This window comes from Electrona antarctica, assembly GCF_951216825.1.
Source record: "Electrona antarctica genome assembly, chromosome: 10".
Classification (NCBI taxonomy): Eukaryota; Metazoa; Chordata; class Actinopteri; order Myctophiformes; family Myctophidae; genus Electrona; species Electrona antarctica.
The window spans coordinates 46,795,154-46,818,210 of record NC_136791.1 but is presented as its reverse complement, the minus strand read 5'-3'; the positions used below and the strand labels follow the sequence as shown (position 1 = coordinate 46,818,210).

The window sequence follows — 23,057 nt, the reverse complement described above, 5'->3', positions numbered from 1 at the left end:
GCTCCCAACATGCGTGGCAGGTTAAAACTAAAATGTGGCAGGTTAAAACTAAAATGTGGCAGGTTAAAACTAACCTGTGGCTCCCAACATGTGTGGCAGGTTACAACTAACCCGTGGTGGGTTACAACTAACCCGTGGCTCCCGACATGCGTGGCAGGTTACAACTAACCCGTGGCAGGTTACAACTAACCCGTGGCAGGTTACAACTAACCCGTGGTGGGTTACAACTAACCCGTGGCTCCCGACATGCGTGGCAGGTTACAACTAACCCGTGGCAGGTTAAAACTAACCCGTGGGCTTCCTGTGGGGTTAGGTTTAGGGTTAGGGTGTCGGACTCATGACTGTAGGACTGTTAGTACGTCGGACCAAACACATGCATCCGTTTCTTTGTCCTAAAGTGTAGTTGCTTATTTGGGCTTGTTTTTAATGTTACTTAAAACCACTGGTTCTCTTAACATTTTCAAATCAAGGACACCCCCCCAAATGTATAAGTACTAGACCTGTGCCCGTCGGGCACCGGCCTACAATACATACCCCACCCTAGTATGCAAGACCCGTTCTATTCATAGTACCCGTTTTAACCGTCTGTCTGTCATAAGTCCTTGTGCAGTGGTAAACGTCCGTGGAGAATGTCTGAAGAGTGCAAACGGACTGAAAAGTAAGTAATCAAATGGCAGGATTGGGGAATAAGGCTGGGGTTGCCATGGCAATCAATTGGTTCTGGCAGAGCCTGGAAATTGCACAGGTCTGGTGATTAGACTCATTATTAGGTCCACTGGCAGAGCCTGCCCAGAGCCTTTTGTGGCGGTTCTGGACAACCGTGTATCCGAGCGACTCAAGGCCGGGGCACTGCACTCCGTGTGGTGGTGTTGAACGTGTGTGTCGTATATAAGTGACTATAGTATTTGAAGTCGGTGGGGCGAACGGTTCTTGAGTTACATGGATTACAGACCTACACACACACACACACACACACACACACACACACACACACACACACACACACACACACACACACACACAGAGAGACATGGTGCATTTATTGTAAGATACCCCTGTATCATACCCCTGTAAAATGTTTCGAAACGTATTCAGATATTTTTTTTTATGTAGATCGACTATATTCAAATATCCGACACATATAGGTTTAACCCATTCTGGGCGGGAACCCCTTTTGGTGTTAGCATTGTTATGCTTTAGCTATTGAAAAATAGCAGATCTACAAGCTCATAGCGCGCCACCGAGTAGCGCGCTACAAGCTTGTAGGTCTGCTATTTTTGAAAAATCGAAGAACGGCTGACATAGAAACATAGCTTTTTCAGAAAACTGTCAGGATGTAGAAGACATTTTTAGAATCTGATCTCAGGTCAAAATGGGTTGTGCTTATGTGGCCTAGTCGCTGTTTTCATAGACCTCATTGCTTACTTCTCTCGCAAACGTCCTCTGGCAACACTGCGGTGGTGCTGAGAGAGCGAAGGTCAAGGCAGATGGGGAACAGACACACCTGGTCTCGCTAGCGAGGCCAGCAGCAGGACTATGGAACCTTAGTGGGCCAGCTATGGATATGCAAACATGTTTGGATAAACCCTGTCAAACATTTCCCAGGTCGTGGCCTCGTGTGGGTCACCTTTCGCTGTGTGTCACTGGAGTACAGTAAAGCCTGAAAGGGGGATTTCAGGTATTTGTGACTTTTTTTCTTATGGACTTGTAGGAGCCTTTTCCTTTTAGAAGTCCATCGGAAGTATACTATGTATGTATTTCCCTGTTCAGTACATTTTTAAATAAAAAACCTGAGGCCGATTCAATGTCTTCAAAATCCTAACACTTTTCTGAAAAACGTATGTTTTATCAGAAACCTTTTCATGTCAAGGACACCCAAAATGATATGTTTTTGGCCCGCTGACCCCCCATCTCAAAACATTTTGTTCCAGGGACCCCCCAGAAGCAAAGATTGTGTCATGGTCTGTCACTCCACAGACCATGTCTCCTCCCTGGCCACTCCCTCATTCCATTCCTTCACACTACACACCTGTCTCCAACTCTCTCATCAGCCCTGCAGTGCTTCCCATTACACACCTGTGAACCCTTTGCCATTAACCTGCTTCCTATAAATACTGGACTCATTGCACACACAAACTGTCAGTACATAAAATCATTGTCCGGTGCTCATCTTGGTGTTCCTCTGTACCTGGAAATCCTCGTTCTCATTCTGTAAGGTTTTGCATTTTTCTGGACTTCCTGTGCCTTGTGCTTTGTTTAGTTTTGGATTTTGTTTAGTTTAGTTTTGCCTTTTTGATTTGTACTTTTGAAAAGTTTGGCCTTTTGGGATTCCCTGAGTTAATGCTTGCTTTTCTACTTTTTGATTGTAAGCTAAGCTGCCTTCTACTTTAATAAACCAGTTTTTGAAACTACTACTTGCTTGTGGCTCTGCATTTTGGGTTCAGTCACTCTGCTACCGTGACAGATTTGAGTTCAAAATGTTCGCTTTAAAATAATAATTAAATCACGCTTTGCGCTTGTATATCTGCTATTTCCCAAATCCCCAGTTTAAATGGTTTGAATGATAGACCCTATGGGTGCCATTAATATTGTTGTAGGGAATACATCTCTTGGTAAATTAAAGCAGGTTTGGCATCAATAACACATCTCTTTCTTAAGTGAAAGTCATTTTTTTTGAACAAAGCTTTCCAATTTCCAGATGTATGACCAAAGCTGCCATGAAACATCTCTCACGAGGCAGCCTGTGTGCTTCATAAAAAATACAAACAAATTAACCATTACCTCATATTGGAATATAACTCCATACGCACTCAGCTGTGCGGACATTTGTTTGCAATTACTGACGTGAAACTTTATACGGTAAAATAAATGTTTACATTAAATGCGTGTGTAATGTCCGCCATGTACAGTACCAATTCCACACTCCCTGCTTTAGGAATTTCACAACTTTCTATATGATGAGTGGTGGGTGAAATCATGTGTATCGCCGATACTTGAGCCAACACAAACCGTGTTGCAATTTAGTGCTAAAACACAGAAGAATTTACACTCTGAGCTAAATGATGCAGAGTCAGAGTGATAACAATAGCTGTTAAAGTGCCAAGATACATCAAATAATACGGTTTACTACATGTTATGTAATGCGTTGCAACGCTAACATTATGTGAAGTCCTCTTATATGAACAGTGTTCACATGGTATGGTAAGAAAAAGCTTTTATTGATGCCCGTTCAGTTTGAGTTATCGGGGAGATTGTGGTATGGAGAGAAGCAACTAATGGCGGTATAATTCTTTAAATAATGCAGCACACCCATGGGTGAGATACTGTGCACTTATAGGAATACTTAACGCCCCCTCCCCCCCCCCCCCCCCCCCCACACACACACACACGCACCACCCCCCCACCCCACCCCATCAATTACTCCCCTTGTGAAGCCTTGAATTCATGGATAATTCTCGTTGTTGACTCATAGTCATTATTGCGGTGAATGAATGGAGAATCTTATAGTACAAAGAATTAATTGAAAATATAGTTGCCTATAATTAGCAGCAAAACTATATAAAGGGTCATGTGTTGTGGAAGTATAGTGAGGACACGGACCAATCGAGATACATTCGTTGGATTATACTGTGAGAGGTGGGTTGGGGTTCATAAACAGATGTTTGCTTTAGTTTTTCAGTCCCCCTGTTTTCTTCGATCCATGTATTTTCTCGATTCCATTTTGTGATTCTTCATTCACTGTAAAGGAATGTAACACGAACAAAAAAAATCACACCTGTGTGAACTGAGTGGTGCAACTTTGATATTTCTCGCCTCTAAGCTGAATATCCCTATAAGTAATAGGATGACAAAGGGAATACAAAGCCTTCATTATTTAAAAAAATCACACCCGTGTGAACTGAGTGGTGTAAGGTTTTATATAGCATGATCAGCTGTGGTCTGACGTAATGTCTGACGTAATGAAATCACAGAATCTAATATTCTCTTGGTGTTGAACAAAACTTTGTCTTGCGTCTCGTCTATTGGGCTTCCCACCGTCTTTAAAGATCTTTGGCTAGGTAGGGTCGTCTTCTGATGTGATGATTTGTGACCATGAAGTTGATTCAGCTGGAGTTTTTGTCCGATGTGAGGTATTATATAGCCTGATCAGCTCTGATCTGACGTAATGAAATCACACCCGGATGTGATTTCACAACTGGCTTTTTTTGTGCAGAAAAAATTAGCATGGTTGCTACGGTCATCCAGTTCACCCGGGTGTGATTTAATTACGTCAGAAATTATTTTGAACATAGCAACCATGCTCATTTTTTCTGCACAAAAAAGCCAGTTGTAGGAGTGGTTTACACCACTAAAAAAAAAAAAAAAAAACATTCATGACACATGATTGCGTGCTCTAAATGTCTTTGCCAAGGACACTGGAGGCTTGGGGGGGAGAGGATGGAGATTTAAAGAGAGGAGATTCTGTATGCTATGCTATACACAAGTGACCCATAGCACAGAGAGACGGAGCACACAACCCTGGCTCTGTGTGCACTTTCCTCTCGACGCCTGTAAAAAAACCAAAAGAAAAACCCAATAGATGTGGGGAAGGTAAGGGGTGTGAGAGGGAGGAGGAGGAGGGGGCGTAAATATGTCCAAACACTATTAAAATGTTTAAGACTCTTTGTGCCTGTGTTTTTCTGAGCTGAAGTTTAACCTTTGGTTAATTTGGGCGGGAACCCCTTTTGGTGTGAGCATTATGTTATGCTTTAGCTATTGAAAAATAGCAGATCTACAAGCTCATAGACTGACATAGAAACATAGCTTTTTCAGAAAACTGTCAGGATGTAGAAGACATTTTTAGAATCTGATCTCAGGTCAAAATAGGTTAAGACTTTGTGCCTGTGTTTTCTGAGCTGAAGTTTAACCTTTTGGTTAACTGCAGGTATAGTCTATAGTCACATGAGAAGTCAGTGGAGATGGTTCAGTTTGAAACCCCACTGTGAAGTGAGGGGTGCTCTGGTTCAGTTTGAAACCCCACTGTGAAGTGAGGGGTGCTCTGGTTCAGTTTGAAACCCCACTGTGAAGTGAGGGGTGCTCTGGTTCAGTTTGAAACCCCACTGTGAAGTGAGGGGTGCTCTGGTTCAGTTTGAAACCCCACTGTGAAGTGAGGGGTGCTCTGGTTCAGTTTGAAACCCCACTGTGAAGTGAGGGGTGCTCTGGTTCAGTTTGAAACCCCACTGTGAAGTGAGGGGTGCTCTGGTTCAGTTTGAAACCCCACTGTGAAGTGAGGGGTGCTCTGGTTCAGTTTGAAACCCCACTGTGAAGTGAGGGGTGCTCTGGTTCAGTTTGAAACCCCACTGTGAAGTGAGGGGTGCTCTGGTTCAGTTTGAAACCCCACTGTGAAGTGAGGGGTGCTCTGGTTCAGTTTGAAACCCCACTGTGAAGTGAGGGGTGCTCTGGTTCAGTTTGAAACCCCACTGTGAAGTGAGGGGTGCTCTGGTTCAGTTTGAAACCCCACTGTGAAGTGAGGGGTGCTCTGGTTCAGTTTGAAACCCCACTGTGAAGTGAGGGGTGCTCTGGTTCAGTTTGAAACCCCACTGTGAAGTGAGGGGTGCTCTGGTTCAGTTTGAAACCCCACTGTGAAGTGAGGGGTGCTCTGGTTCAGTTTGAAACCCCACTGTGAAGTGAGGGGTGCTCTGGTTCAGTTTGAAACCCCACTGTGAAGTGAGGGGTGCTCTGGTTCAGTTTGAAACCCCACTGTGAAGTGAGGGGTGCTCTGGTTCAGTTTGAAACCCCACTGTGAAGTGAGGGGTGCTCTGGTTCAGTTTGAAACCCCACTGTGAAGTGAGGGGTGCTCTGGTTCAGTTTGAAACCCCACTGTGAAGTGAGGGGTGCTCTGGTTCAGTTTGAAACCCCACTGTGAAGTGAGGGGTGCTCTGGTTCAGTTTGAAACCCCACTGTGAAGTGAGGGGTGCTCTGGTTCAGTTTGAAACCCCACTGTGAAGTGAGGGGTGCTCTGGTTCAGTTTGAAACCCCACTGTGAAGTGAGGGGTGCTCTGGTTCAGTTTGAAACCCCACTGTGAAGTGAGGGGTGCTCTGGTTCAGTTTGAAACCCCACTGTGAAGTGAGGGGTGCTCTGGTTCCGTTTGAAACCCCACTGTGAAGTGAGGGGTGCTCTTATCGTCATACGTCATCTCACTCTGGCCAGTGACAATTTGCGTCTTCACTTTTGTCTTCAATGTTTGTGTTTACACACTTTTGTCTTCAATGTTTGTGATGTTTTACACAAACCCTCAAAGCTGGACATAAATATATATATATATAGGCTACATATGATTTCAAAGATCACAAGTCGTAAGGATCATAACTTGTTTGCAACGCATTGTTAGCTTAGATGTGCTATTTACGCTATTAAAAAAACTTCATACAGCGGAGTATATACTGCTTAAGATCATAGACGCTTGGATATGTGTGCGTGTGCACGTATGCGTGTGCATGTATGTGCGTGCATTAGACACACACACACACACACACACACACACACACACACTGCAGGGACTGTGAGCACATCATTAAAATCCAACCCCGGGTTGATCCTATGGGTTTGAGTTGAGAATAACCATCTGTTTGCAGCATAGCTGCAGCTCACTACTCTTTGTAGGTGGGCCTATTAAGACATGGAATGTGTAAGATATTAGTCTTTTGTTCACGCTTCTCCGCCGCCTTGGGTCCAAGCCAGAGGACCAAAGTGTCTGCTCTGCCCTGGGCTTATACACCATACAGACACTCTCCGCCCGGGGATGACCTGAGATTAACCCCTGCAAGCTTGCGTGACCTCCGACTCTGGGGTCAGTGGGTCCATGACGTTGGACAGGAAATCATTATGATCAATAGGGAGCTGGGCGGCTGCACGCGCGAGTGCATGTGTGCGCGCACGTGCGTGTGTGTGCGTGCATGCACGCTCAAGCATTTATGTCCTTGAGAAAGAAATGTGATTTGTATAGCAATATAGACACACACACACACACACACAGTCACACACACACACACACAGACACACACACACACACACACACACGTACACTCTAAGACATATGGGAATATATTATATACAGGCAGAAACGTAGTGTATTAGATTCATAGACACACATACAGTCACACAGCTCCAACAAAGCTGGGTCTTGATTGCACAATGACGTCAAGGAGAAAGAATGTTAGTTTTACCACCCGCTTCGACCACATATCAACCACTAATACCACCCCGTGTGGTGAAACACTGTTGTAAGATCAGACTCGCTAAAGCCTGTGAAAGACTGTTTACTGCAACCGTAATGACACTCCTGTAATTTTCGTCATGATCGATGAAGTGTGTGTGTGTGTGTGTGTGTGTGTGTGTGTGTGTGTGTGTGTGTGTGTGTGTGTGTGTGTGTGTGTGTGTGTGTGTGTGTGTGTGTGTGTGTGTGTGTGTGTGTGTGTGTGTGTGTGTGTGTGTGTGTGTGTGTGTGTGTGTGTGTGTGTGTGTGTGTGTGTGTGTGTGTGTGTGTGTGTGCAGCTTCAACTGCTTTACAGATTATATTCCAGGAATTATTTGAATGAATAAAACGTTATTTTAAACTAACCTGGATGATAGATCACTGCTATAATCTGCAATGGTTTGGTCTCCCAACTCTTCCATTGACAAATGGTTGGCCCCGCGGCACAGTGTTTTTTAATAATAGAATGTTTTTCAATTTAACTAACATTATTTGACCATTAAAATAAGCACAAGGAGGAAAAAGCACAACTTACAATATCACATTTCGTGTTCTTTCCTCATCTGAATATACAAAAGATCGAGCCAGGAAAAGCAGCCACAGTTCTTGTTTAGTTTTTTTTTCCTTTTTGGTGTTGGAATGATCAAACCCTGCAAATGCACGGTATGCCACTGAGTAGGACTCTGTAATTACACAGTGTTTAGTGCCTGGACCAGACCGCATTAGGACCTACTTCCTAACTAGTGTTGATTTTGACAGCACAATTAGGTTTGGTTTTGGTCATAGACTCATAGGGCAGTATTATGAGTGTCTTAAGTACCAGGTCTTATGACTTAACTTAAGACCTGGAGGCGTGATCAATGCCATTTGGCTATTCTGAGTGGCCAAATGGCATTGACCACGCCTCCAGGTCTTAAGTTAAGATCAGATTCTAAAAATGTCTTCTACATCCTGACAGTTTTCTGAAAAAGCTATGTTTCTATGTCAGTGGTTCTTCGATTTTTCAAAAATAGCAGACCTATGAGCTTGTAGATCTGCTATTTTTCAATGGCTAAAGCATAACATAATGCTAGCACCAAAAGGGGTTCCCACCCAGAATGGGTTAAGTCACGCATAATACTGCCCATAGTCTTTTGAATACATTTTCATTTAGTTTTAGTCATAGTTTAGTCATCTGAAAAGTTGTAGTCTGTTTTAGTCTAGTTTTAGTCGACTACATATCCTGAGATTTTAGTAGACTAAATGTACAGTTGATTTTGTCAACAAAAATGTATTTTGGCAGGACCTTGACAGGCTCGTAATGGCAGATTTTTACACTTGGTTGCACTCTGAAAATAGCCGATCTACAAGCTCACAACTCGTTGCAGCGCAGACACATTGTGAGCTTGTAGTGCAATGAATTGAACATGGTGGACCCTCTTGTAAACAAGTGTAATGCTTTATGGTGTCGTCCACTCACAGTTAACAGTCTTTGTATTGAGTTTGTGCTTGAAATGTACTGTAATTCTGCAAACTGTTAATAAATATTTCAATCAATCAATCAAACCCAAGCGCAACCAAACATAACATGACTTGTCTTTTAGTTCTCTTCTCCACTAGTCCCTCTAACATTTTAGTCTAGTTTTATTATTATTTAGTCTCAGTTTTAGTCATCATAGCTTGGTATTTATTTAGTTTTTGTTTAGTTTTCGTCAGTGAAAAAAGGTAGTGGATGAACATCGTCATAGTTTCAGTCCGTCCTACCCGTTCCCACCAGTCTGTATGACCTTTATGATTGATTGATTGAAATATTTATTAACAGTTTGCAGAATTACAGTACATTTCAAGCACAAACTCAATACAAAGACTGTTAACTGTGAGTGGACGACCCAATTAAGCATTACACTTGTTTACAAGAGGGTCCACCATGTTCAATTCATCAAAACATTTAGAGACGTACAAATACTTCTATATAGTCAAAGAACAGAACAGGAATTCATCATAAAGGAGGTAAAAAGGGAAAAGAAACATATACAGTGAGGGGGGGAAAGGGGTGGTGGGGATTCAGATTTTACGGGGGCCAGTTTCGAATTGCAGCCGTCCGTAGGTGCCCTTTGAGAGTGGTTTTGAAGGAGTCAATGGATTCACATGTCTTATTGACTGTTGGTAGGGCGTTCCACATTTTGGTGGCATAGGAGCTAAAATAATTTAGCTTAAATGTTTCTTAAATGTTTCTCAGAGGCCTGTCATCATCCTCAATAATGATGTGCATGAGAGACGTATCTGTATCTGTGGGAAGAGTCTGTTGTCTAATTGTTTTGTTTGTTTTGTCGAATAATCTCAGGTGCAGATGGAGATTAACAGCCTAGATCCACGGCAGGTTGACAGGGTATAGAATTAAGCTCAACAACGGCTTCTTAAATATTAAAATCTACAGCATAACTAACAGACTAACGAGCAATGCATTCATAATAGTGAAGAGCATTAAGTCAACAAGTCAATCAAACGATCATTGAAGGACTTCTTTTTGAGTGGTGCAACCACTCCAAGGAACAGCAATGTCTGTGACGTTAACCTATGTTTGTGTGTGACTCATGTGTGACTCATGAGTACCAGTAGGGGCGCTGTTGTGCCAGAAACAGAGAGAGAAATGAAATTAAATGATTACTATATTTACCCAGGGTATCTGGGCTAAGCTCAAGAACTTGTTTCCAGCCAGGCCCTGCTCATAGAACATTTCATCGTAGTGGTTCAATGCCTTGTTCAAGGGCACTTCAGCGGTGGTAATTTTAACGTGTCGGACCGCTGATTCGAACTGGCGACCTTCCGAAAACCTACTGAAAACGTACCATCACCTCACCCCCTAGTGCCCCTAATTCCTTAGTATATGCCATGTACTGTATTACAGTTGGGTGCCACCGATATTGTCCCTTATCATTTGACCCATTTAGGCCCGACCTCAACATTTTAAAAAATCCTTCTAAATCCTCCAGTTTTCTGAAATAAATATTTTCACGATTTTTCAAAAATAGCAGACCTACAAGCTCGTAGCGCGCCACTCGGTGGCGCGCTATGAGCTTGTAGATCTGCTATTTTTCAATAGCTAAATTATAACAATGTTTAAAACACCAAAATGGGTTCCCGCCCAAAATGGGTTAACCCATTTAGGCCTGACGTCGAAATAAATAAGTCTTCTGAAAGAATATTATATTCAAAGATTTGTGCCACATTTTCACGATTTTTCAAAAATAGCAGAACTACAAGCTCGTAGCGCGCCACTCGGTGGCGCGCTACGAGCTTGTAGATCTGCTATTTTTCAATAGCTAAAGTATGACATAATGCTCCCGTCCAGAATGGGATAACTTGACTGGTGCCCGGCTGTAGAGCACTGAGTCGGTAACGATGCAAGTTGGAGATCCATGCCCCACACGACTATGCAATACCCGTCCCGTCCCACCTATCTGTCTGTGTCCCCTTTGTGCCCATATATGGAGATTTCCGTATTGTCTCTCTGTGTGCCTTTATTCCTATATATGCAGGTGTTGTGATGTCAGGAATGCCCAAATATGGAGTGATGTCAGGAATGCCCAAATATGGAGTGTTGTGATGTCAGGAATGCCCAAATATGGAGTGTTGTGATGTCAGGAATGCCCTGGAAATATGGAGTGTTGTGAAGTCAGGAATGCCCAAATATGGAGTGTTGTGATGTCAGGAATGCCCAAATATGCAGTGTTGTGATGTCAGGAATGCCCAAATATGGAGTGTTGTGATGTCAGGAATGCCCAAATATGGAGTGTTGTGATGTCAGGAATGCCCAAATATGGATTGTTGTGATGTCAGGAATGCCCAAATATGGAGTGTTGTGATGTCAGGAATGCCCAAATATGGATTGTTGTGATGTCAGGAATGACCAAATATGGATTGTTGTGATGTCAGGAATGCCCAAATATGGATTGTTGTGATGTCAGGAATGCCCAAATATGGAGTGTTGTGATGTCAGGACAGGCCAAGTCCACATATGGACCCTGGGCAGTGGCCCTGTCCAGAGCCCGGGCAGAGAGAGGCCTTTTGTGGCGGTTCTGGACAACCGTGGGACGTGGGTACGACCCGACTCGACACCGCCGGGCACTGACTGGACTCCCTGTGGGGGTGTGGAACGCGTGTACGTCAAATTTGAAAACGGTTGGGCGAACGGTTCTCGAGTTACGTGCATTACAGCCTTACGTACAGACCTACGGTCTTTTTAGGTACGCCAAACAGTTACAGGTTTAACTGCACTAAAAAAAAAACGATCAATTGCCCCCATTTGTATGGAAATCATGAGAAATAATGATGTTTTAAATTGATGGCTTGTTAAGATTCAAATATAATTTTGTGTTCAGGCAGACAAGGTGAAAAATGATCCATGAAAAAAGTAACAAAAGTTAACAAGAGCGGGCAATTTGAGATGATCGTTGCCATGAGAAACTACAGAAGAAGTGTTTCTGGTAATAAATCTAATCGTCTACAAGATAATTAAGGATCAAAAGTTCAAACAATTTCAGTTGTTGTACCAGCTGACAATGACCATCAATCATCCAGTTACCACGCTCTCTCTCATCTCTCAGGTAGATGTATGGCTCCCTCTTGTGGAATGCGATGGTGTTAAATGGTGGAGGTGGAAATGTGATTGATTGGCGGTGTGATGTAAACCCACTTTGAAGTGGGATTACCAATATATATCACACACTGTCATGTGCATGTACAGTACCCCACTTCCTTAACCCATTTTGACCTGAGATCAGATTCTAAAAATGTCTTCTCTTCTACATCCTGACAGTTTTCTGAAAAAGCTATGTTTCTATGTCAGTCGTTCTTCGATTTTTCAAAAATAGCAGACCTACAAGCTCGTAGCGCGCCACTCGGTGGCGCGCTATGAGCTTGTAGATCTGCTATTTTGCAATAGCTAAAGCATAACATAATGCTAACACCAAAAGGGGTTCCCGCCCCAAAATGGGTTAAAAGCTCTATTTGACACTTGTATGATGGTGAAAATAGCTGACCTACAACATGTCGTGACGCAACGTGTTGTTGCGAGCTTGTTCATCTGCTATTTTATGTATTCATATAACGACATGGGGTGCAGTACTTAGTTTAGACAGTTTTTGGTTTAGACTAGTCATTGGTTAGACCAGTCATTAGTCCTACAACTACAACCTATCTCAAACCCTCACCCTAAACCTAACCTCCCACGGGGCAGCACACCTAAACCTAACCTTAACCCATGTTTAACCAATGACTAGTCTAAACTAAGTATGCACAACATGTCATGGCAGGTTTAATGTGGTTAAATGGAGGCTGATGTGTATGTGAGTATAGTGGTATATAGGGTAGGGTGATCACTAAAAGAACCCTCACACTAGGATGTGTTGCTAATACAAATACAAAACGTGTAGCCTATAGAAGGAGTTGCGGTGGAGTGTAAAGTTCACTTCTAGGTAAAAAAACAAAAACAAAATCTATAATAATATCAGAGAAGCGTTCGGCTGAAAAGTTGCCACGAGGCGACACACACACACACACACACACACACACACACACACACACACACACACACACACACACACACACACACACACACACACACACACACAGGAGCCACACAGGAGAACATAAATCAAAACATCGGGGGAAAAAAGCCTTAACCCATTTTGGGCGGGAACCCCATTTGGTTTTGTAAACATTATGTTATAATTTAGCTATTAAAAAATAGCAGATCTACAAGCTCATAGCGCGCCACCGAGTGGCGCGCTATGAGCTTGTAGGTCTGCTATTTTTGAAAAATCGTGAAAATGTGGCACAAATCTTTGAATATTATATTCTTTCAGAGCGAACGTTTTTTAACTCAAATCTTTGCTTCTGAGGGGTTCCTGGAACAACATATTTTCAGATGGGGGGTCGGTGGCCAATTATTTCATATCAGTTTTGGGGTCCTTGACATGAAATATTGAACACCACTGATACAGAAACATGAGGTATTTCAGAAAACTGTCATTGAATTTTTTTTTTTTTTTCGAGGTCAGGCCTAAAAGCCTTAAGGAGAAACCTCATCGATCAAAGGTCCTGCGACACCCGTCCACGAGGACCACTCTGCAATTCACTCTGCCGTTCCTCCCACTGACGAGGATCTGACTGAGACAAATGGTCCTCGCCTGATCCCAGAGCCCCGAACTTACCCTTCGTTCTCATAATACCTTAAGCACCGAGGCTGAGATCAGATGTCACCCCCCCCACACACATCATCATTAATAAAACGACACTATCCCTCAGCCGACTATCAGTCACTGCTGAGCCGTGCGCTGACCTGGGATCAGGACGGGTCAGTGTCGCTGATATCTCACCGCCATGCATATTTCTCTCTCTCACAAACACACATGCACGCACGCGTGTGCATGCACACACACACACACAACACACACACACACACATACACACACACACACACACACACACACACACACACACACACACATACACAATATAGTACATGAGTATTGTACTACAATTGAAATGTTCCCACCAGAGGGCAGTGTTCAATATCGAGGGAATATAATGTAACAAATGTTAATGTTTCAATGAAAGGCTAATGTAAACACGCCCCGATGGCCTAAAAGTAAGCTGCCAATAAGACTCACTCTTTGGGAGGGTTGAGGTCCTCTGCGTTCGTCTCAAAGAACCTCAGAACCTCTTCGCTTTGGGAGAGGTGGGAGGGAAGTTTCATCAACGCCTGCGGGTGGGAAGGGAGGAAGAGAGAGAGAGAGAGAGAGAGACGGTTTATTATTCAACACATTTCCCAGCACGCCGATGACTTTACGGCAATGTTTATTGAGGAGTCATAGTGCCGTCAGTCTACGGACGAGAGGATGACACAAAGACCTTTGCCTCCGCTGAAGGGCGTGGAAGAGAAGGAGAAGGGTTCACGTCCCAGAGAGGGGGATACGAAGACAAGAAGGGACAAACATGGAGGGTGATACGAATCACTCTGCTGCGACTCTAAATGAGTAACGGCATGCATTCAAACACTTCACGCTGTGTCCACTCTAGACAAATATTTATGTATTGATACTGTACAGAACTGTACTGTCAAGCAAAGCTACATTACATTCATATTATTTGCTATCTGGATGAAGTTATAATGTAATTTGTTTAATGTTCCATATAGCTCTGTTGTTCCTGGGTGTATACTCATTAACCCATTTTCACCTGTGATCAGATTCTAAAAATGTCTTCTACATCCTCACAGTTTTCTGAAAAAGCTATGTTTCCATGTCAGTCGTTCTTCGATTTTTCAAAAATAGCAGACCTACAAGCTCGTAGCGCGCCACTCGGTGTTGCGCTATGAGCTTGTAGAACTGCTATTTTTCAATAGCTAAAGCATAACATAATGCTAACACCAAAAGGGGTTCCCGCCCCAAAATGGGTTTTAAACCGTAGTGTGTGCTAGTGTCACGTGGCCAAAATAGCTGATCTACAAGCTCACAACGCGTACATTTTTGCCGATCCGAAAAAAAAGTATACAGTACACTAGTGAGTACAGTCATACTTGGCATCACGCCTGCTTCACACGTTCCCATATCTGACCTAATGGATATAAACAAGGTCAGGTGGGATAGGCCAGCACACGCTCGCGCACGCATGCACGCACGCTCGCGCGCACACCTAGGCCTCACTCAGACCTTTACTGCATTGCTGTATGCTTGTTGGATGAATGTTGTGTAGTGTCATGGCCGCCCCAATGCATTTCCAATGGGAGTCACATGGTTTGACACAACATTTGTGTTGTATGAGGGGGAGGGGCGCAGTCGAAACACAGCCGAAACACAGCCGAAAGCCATACAACAGCTTGTAGTCCAAAATGTGGACTACAAACCATGTGACTTCCATTGGAAATGCATTGGGGCGGCCATGACACTACACAACATTCATCCAACAAGCATACAGCAATGCAGTAAAGGTCTGAGTGAGGCCCTCGGGTCCGGTGATTCACTCTTCGTTCTGTGTATGTGTGTGACGCTTTTGCCCTGTGTGTGTGTGTGTGTGTGTGTGTGTGTGTGTGTGTGCCCCTGTATCCTGCGATTCCATCATACGCTGCCTATTTACATGGGTGACAGGAAGTGACCGCCAGCACAGATAGAGACGCTGCTTTCCTGTGGAGGCTCGTGCTGGCAGAACAGACTGTGTGCGTGTGTGTGTGTGCGTGTGCGTGTGCGTGTGCGTGTGTGTGTGTTGGGTGGGATGGAGTCACTGCATGGGAGGGTTGTTTGACACAGTATGCAGATGCAGCCAGGGTTGGGAAATGTTACGTTCAATTTTATAGCTAAATATACTGTACATTTATGTGAATTCAATCCGTAATCTAATAATTACTGACAATCAACAGTTTACACTTTTGCACTGAAAGTGAAAAGTTTCATCCTTTTGACAGATATGTACAGATGTTCATGTATATGCATTTTTGTCAATAATCAGTCAATAATACGCTGTTAAATGAAGTAATCCAAAGGTTATACATATATTATAAATAATTATTATAATATATTACTTTAAGTAATCTGATATCACTTATTAGGTTACTGATTACAATTCCAGGTACAGGTCATTAGTAATCGGTATCTGGCAACATTTTTAATGTCTTCTTCCCAACCCTGTACAGTTAACAAAAGTAGAAACTAATAGAAACGACACTGTGCGTGCACTGGCAGTGAGCAGATAAGAGTTTAACCTGAGATCGGATTCTATAAATGTCTTCTACATCCTGACAGTCTTCTGAAAAAGCTATGTTTCTATGTCAGTGGTTCTTCGATTTTTCAAAAATAGCAGATCTACAAGCTCATGGCGCGCTATGAGCTTGTAGATCTGCTATTTTTCAATAGCTAAAGCATAACATAATGCCAACACCAAAAGGGGTTCCCGCCCAAAATGGGTTAACAAAGCAGTTGTGGACAAAGTACTCAATTGTTTTACTGAAGTAAAAGTATCAATACTGCAATGAATATAAAAAATACTCTTTTACAAGTAAAAGTCTGGAATTCAAAATGTACTTGAGTAAAAGTACAAAAGTATTGGCAATGTGGCATCAACATGTAAAGTGAAGTATCTATATCTGGCTATTTTCAAATAGCCAGATAGTATATGGGGCTGAAGTCAAGTGGTTCACTATATGTTTTGTATTAATAATCAAAATCTACAAAGTAACTAGTAACTAAAGTATTCAAAGAAATGTGGTGGAGTAAAAGTACAATATTTTTATCGAAGACGTACAGTAGTGGAGTAGAAGTAAAAGTATTGGCAATAGGAAATACTCTAAATCACAAATACCTAAAAAAAATACCCATTTTGGGCGGGAACCCCTTTTGGTGTTTTAACTAAGCATTATGTAATACTTTAGCTATTGAAAAATAGCAGATCTACAAGCTCATAGCGCGCCACCGAGTGGCGCGCTACGAGCTTGTAGGTCTGCTATTTTTGGAAAATATTTCGACGTCAGGCCTTAACTACTTAATAAGTACAGTACTTATAGGTAAACGTACTTATTACTTTTCACCACTGCAAACACAGTGTAATGTCAGAGTAGAGAAAGCTGTTGTCGTACCTGGCAGTAGTTATCCAGGTGCCGCAGTCGTTTCACCGCCACGTCCCTGATGTGACTTCGGCGAAATAAGACCTTGCCTGGAAAAAACACGAGCATGATGATGATGAACAGAGCATCGTCAATTAGCATTGCATAGTGCGAACAGTTAACGGTTATCACAGTTATCAAGTCCTCCGAGTTCATAACCCCACTAAGATCTGAGGCCGATTCTAACAAATGTCTTCTAAAAATCTTCAGTTTCATCAGTGGTTCTGAAACGTTGTCATGTCCAGAAGAACCCCCAAAAATGAGGCTGTATTTGGGCTGTATTTGGCCGCCGACACCCATCTCAAACAATTTTGTTCCAGTGGTTCCCCAGAAGCAAAGACTTGAGTTAACATTTTTCACTTCAAAATATAATTTATATATTATACACCGGTACTCAAAGATTTGCACACATTTTCATCATTTTTCTAGATTAATTTTTTCTACTAATTGAATGTAGTTTTGCTGACTGTGCTGTATCTACAGTAATCCCTATTCATAGTGTGGACACACGGTAAAGTGTTCTCATTTTGAATGCATGCTGTTACTCATTTAGAGTGATTTGTATCACCCATGGCGTGTTTGTCCCTTTGTTCTACAAGCTCATAGTGCGCCACAAAGTGGCACGCTATGGGTGGGAGGAATGATAAATATCGAGGGATATCATTTCATTACTACTAGCCCCTACAGCATTAGATTGTTGTTTAATTGTTAAACTGACTAGGGCCATGGTAATGAATGATCACAGTAAATTAAAGAGTGTTCATTTCATTTTCATGAGCCCTCAGAGAGAAACAGAGGTACTTGTTGTGAGTACAGTACATGTGCTAAAAAGGAGTGTTATAGTCAAAAGATCTCTAATGAATAAATACGTTGGTAATTGGTTCCTCGGCTATGGTGTTGTTGTGATGCCAGAGAGAATACTCATAAGCAGGGCTGTTAAACTAGCATGTAATAAATGACGCAATTAACTTCTAACCCGTTTAGACCGGGAACGCGTCGGCCATCTTAGATTTTAGCTATAAAACAAATTGTATTTAGCGCCGGGGGCCACAACTGTAGAATGATTGTGTGTGGGGGGCCGCAAAGCGTGTGCACGAAGCGCGGAAATGTGTGGGTTCTGAAAATGCATTTTGTGTTCAAACGCAAAGATTTATGTAATACATTTTGTGCACAGTATGAGCACAGGGTGATATGTCTATACAAGTATATGCTACCTTAAAATAGATCTATTTGACAGTGCATAAACATGTCTCATTTCTCTCCAAAAGCCCTTGAATATGATAGAATATGATTAAGGATTAATGTCAATTTACAATTCAAATCTCACACTTCATATCGCACACACCATACCTGTAACTTTCATTACCCCCCCCCCCCCCCCCCCCTAGGGCCACTAGGGGGCGGGCCGCCATTTGAATACCCCTGGCTTAGCCCATTGGTTGGCTATTCAAAAATAGTACGTATACAGTATATACAACCTCAGGGCCGGATTAACACCTCTGAGGGCCCCTGGGCACTGAAGCTCGAAGGGCCCCCCCCTTTGCGCGCGCAACATTTTTGCTGTTTTGGAGCTGTTTTGGGGCAGTTTTATGCCGTTATATTGGCCTATTTCCGGTCGCCTACCCCCCCCAGAGGGCCCAGAGTGACAGCCAATCTAGCGCATTGTTGCTGCTTTACACACAATTGCACTTTTTAGCTGCCCTTCTCACCAACAATAAAACACTAATCTTTTTAGACACCATTTATTTCATTCGGATTAGCAAGGAATTTTTCTGCTAAAAAAATAAATAAAATAAAATAAAAACTTTTTTTTTTTTGAGGGGCCCCTGGTGCCCAAAGTGCCCATATGGTAGATCCGGCCCTGTACAACCTCATAGATAGCGTTTCTCCGTGCTATGAGTTTGTGGCTCTGATATTTTTGAAAAGTAGTGAAAATTTGTTTATAAAGCAAACGTTTTTTTCCACTCAGACATATGGGGGTCCTTGACATGAAAACCACCGATACAGCAACATAAGGTTTTTCAGAAAACGGTTGGCATTAGAAGACGTTTTTTAAGAATCTGCCTCAGGTCATAAAGGGTTAATGAACCCATTTTGGTGGCAGCATTATGTTATGCTTTAGCTATTGAAAAATAGCAGATCTACAAGCTCATACGAGCTTGTAGGTCTGCTATTTTTGAAAAATCGAAGAACCACTGACACAGAAACATAGCTTTTTCAGAAAACTGTCAGGATGTAGAAGACATTTTTAGAATCTGATCTCAGGTCAAAATGGGTTAAAGCCTGGTACACTTACTGTAGCTGCACGCCGGTGGTGTTGCACAACTAAAAAATAGCAGAGCTTGTAGATCAGTGATGTCCAGTGTGCGACACGCTGGCCCGGCACAGCGTATAAATCAGGCAATAGTTCATTACAGTCGGTTCAAAAGTGGCCAGATTGGAGCTTTTTAGAGTTTGACCAAACAAAGGGGCTCTTCACTGCTCTGGGCCACGCTGACTTTTATCAGATTAGAAGGATCCATGTCTCTATCAGCCTCCTACTACATCCATACCAGACCCACCACTGACTGACTGGGGCTTGGGTTGGAGAGGAAAGTTACTGTAGTAGTAGGCTGTACTGTGTGTGGTAGGTCGATAGCTATGGAGTATGCAGGCAAGCAGTACAAACGGATATCTGTTATGCATACAAAAAAAAAGTGCAAGGCCTCTGTTTTGTTGCTTTTCTCGTTGCGAAATCTCTCTCTCCGACCGAAACCGAACACCGTTGACGGAATAGATCAGTGATTTTCAGTGGTGGAAAGTAACTAAGTACTTTTACTAAAGTACTGTACTTAAGTACAATTTTGAGGTACTTTACTTGAGTATTTCCAATTTCCAGTACTTACTTACTTCTACTCCACTACATCTCAGAGCCAAATTTTTTACTTTTACTTCAGTACAATTATTGAAAACGTTAGTTACTAGTTGCTTTGGCGATTTTAATTTTGATTAGAAAACATACATTAACCACTTCAACCCTATACATTTCGGCCATTTGAAAATAGCCGATCTACAAGCTCACAATGCGTCGCGTTGCGACGCATTGTGAGCTTGTACATCTGCTATTTTCAAAAGATTTTGTACACAGTTTGAACTTGTGGAGTGGGACATTCTGAAATATTAGTACTTTTTATATGAGTAAAACAATTGAGTACTTTTTCCACCACTGGTGGTTTTCAACCAGTGGTCCGGGGACCACCAGTGGTCCTTGGGGGGGTTCCAGGTGGTCCCCAGCTATGATGGAGAGTTGGTAACCAAAATGGAGCCTTATAGATCTTTAACCCATTTAGGCCTGACCTAAAAAAAAAACATCTTCTAAATCCTCCAGTTTTCTGAAATAAATATTTTCACGATTTTTCAAAAGCTAAATTATAATTATAATTATAATTAAAAGGGGTTCCCGCCCAAAATGCGTTAACTCTTCAGAACGTAAAATCAAACCAAATGGACCCTTACGAGTATATTTGGTTTCATTTTACACTCTCACGAGTTAGAATAATTATTATTTTGACTGACGTTTGCCATCTTTCCTAATCATATACCATCAAATATCAAATATAACATGGAAATGTGGACAAAATCTTATCCAACGATAACAAAATATTCTACGTTTTGGATCTGAGAGGCTAAATGACATCAAGTGGTGGTCCGTGGCTCAAATGCCGAATAAATAATGAGCCTTGTACACGAGCTCACCAGGAAGGAAGGGAATGATCCTCTTCTTGGGGTCCTTCTGGCCACCCTCAATCGGGAATTTGTCGAGGATCTGCATCTGGAGAAAAAGAGAAATTAACTTCATAGCATTTTCCTCACTTATAGCTCTAGGCAGTGGAGGTCTGACAAATCTCCACCATTCATTTCACAAGTTGAGTCATTCAAAAGTTGGGTGGTGCTATAACAGGCTGATTCACGTTTTTCCATATAACTGCACCGATCTGTGTGAAACTTTGCACTCACACTCCCTCAAGGCCAAGCGAAAACCTCTGCCCTGCATTTTTCACACCTGCTTTTTATAGCGCCACCAGGAGGGCGACTTTTGTAAAGCATTTTTTTATATTATTACTCCTTCAGATTCTGTCCAAAATCACACAAGTCTGTACTCTAATAGTCATGTGATCAAGACGTATCTGGCCGATATTTCATATTCCATCCTAATTGGCTAACATTGGCTTCCAAAGTTTGCAGGATTGGTCTGTTTGGAAAAAATGCCTCGAATCATGAACGCGATGTGCGATTTCCGTGAAACTTCGCACGCACATTCCCACTAGGCTGAGGAAGAAATGCCACCCTTTCCACATTGCCATAGTGCCACCAGCAGGTTGATTTTTACAAAACACATTTTTGGAACAAATGCATGAATCAAATCATGAATGCAGCATCTGATTGCCGTGAAAGGCCTAAGAAGAAATGGGCACCCTTTTCACATTGGCCAGTTATAGCGCCACCATGAGGCCACAAGGGCGGCAGTGGCTCAGGGGTAGAGTGTCTGGATGGTAACCGTAAGGTTGCCAGTTCGAACCCGGGCTCCTCCAGAGTTACTGTCGAAGTGTCCTTGAGCAAGACACTGAACCCCTATGTGCTAGTTGGTGCCTTGCATGGTTTCCGCTGCCATCGGTGTATGAATGGGTGAATGTAATGCACAATGTCTGTAAAGCGCCTTGGATAAAGGCGCTATATAAATGCACCATTTACCATTTACAATAACCTACCTGACCTGGCAAAGACCTTTTTCTAATCTATTTATACATTGACTATTCAAAAATAGCAGATGTACAAGCTCAGTTTTTCTTTTCTTTTTTTTTTTACTTGATCTTAATTGCGCAGTGAGCACTAACTATAGAAGCTGGCCTAAACTGTCTGTCTGTGTGTCTGTGTGTCACGCTGTAACACCACCGGCCCGCCACCAGAGGGTGCAGCTGTATCACACACAAAAAACACACACACACAACTTTTTTTTTAAAACTTAAAAAAGAAAATTAAAAAAACACACACGCACGCACGCACGCACACATACACACACACTAAAAAAGAACTTTAAAAAAATCTTAAGAAACAAAACAAAATAAGAGAACTAAAAAAAAAACCTTAAAAAAGTACGTAATTTATTCTAATTGGCGCGTGTCTTACTTGTGGCTAGTAATTCAGTTCAGGCCATCTGTTTGATGGTTAAACCAACGCAAGTTGTCTTTTTTATGCAGCACCAGTTAATCAGTTAACCAGTCTCAGTGGTGGAATCTGAGATGAGATCAGTGATGAAACCACATGGGGGTCGTGAACTCCCCCCGCTGCAGACGAACCCCATGTTAAATTACTGCAATACGGGGTGTAATTACATCGCCTCTGAAGAGCTATACTACGTTAAGTCACCAGACAAGGGGTCACTTTGATCTGTGGGGTGACCGAGGGGGGGGGGTTACGTCATCCGCAGTTAAGTGAAACCTCCCTCCACTGCAACTTACTCATGAGAAGCTTAAAGAGTCAACAATCAACTCTGTGATTTGTCCACCATATAGGCCTAAGTGTTTTTTTTCCCCTCACTGTCTACATTAACCCATTTAACCCATTTTGACCTGAGATCAGATTCTAAAAATGTCTTCTACATCCTAACAGTTTTCTGAAAAAGCTATGTTTCTATGTCAGTCGTTCTTCGATTTTTCAAAAATAGCAGACCTACAAGCTCGTAGCGCGCCACTCGGTGGCACGCTATGAGCTTGTAGATCTGCTATTTTTCAATAGCTAAAGCATAACATAATGCTAACACCAAAAGGGGTTCCCGCCCAAAATGGACCCGAGGCCGATTGTAAAAAATATGCCTTCTAAATCAGTAGTTCTCACTCTTTCAAGATTTTTCAAAAAAATGTTCCAAAATAGCAGATGTACAAGCTCACAGTGCAGCACGAAGTGATGTGCTGTAAGCTTGTAGATCTGCTATTTTTGAAATCTAAAATGAGTCTGACACGGATGCTTTCCTGGTTTTAATGGGTTCAAAGAGAATAAAGAGAATGTTTTTAGCATATATTTATACAGTGACAGCAAGGAAGAGAATTCTTTCATCCCACAGTTGTTGCAACAATGATATGCACCCACGAAAAACCCAGTAACCGAATAATGTAACTGGGTCAAAGTTGCAGCTGTGCGAGGAGGGA

At 42.5% G+C, this 23,057-nt stretch overlaps 1 protein-coding gene across 2 annotated transcripts in view; it reads right to left on the bottom strand.

The window, feature by feature from the left end:
* LOC306931547 (SH3 and PX domain-containing protein 2A-like) overlaps positions 1–23,057 on the bottom strand; it is a 97,227-nt gene that overhangs the window by 55,785 nt on the left and 18,385 nt on the right. For both annotated transcript variants that reach the window (XM_079512954.1, XM_079512955.1), the window contains exons 3-5: positions 20,608–20,683; positions 16,846–16,922; positions 13,889–13,980 (exon numbers count right to left, since the gene is read on the bottom strand). In XM_079512954.1, the coding sequence (XP_079369080.1) occupies positions 13,889–13,980; positions 16,846–16,922; positions 20,608–20,683 (245 nt within the window). The remainder of the gene's footprint in view (positions 1–13,888; positions 13,981–16,845; positions 16,923–20,607; positions 20,684–23,057) is intronic.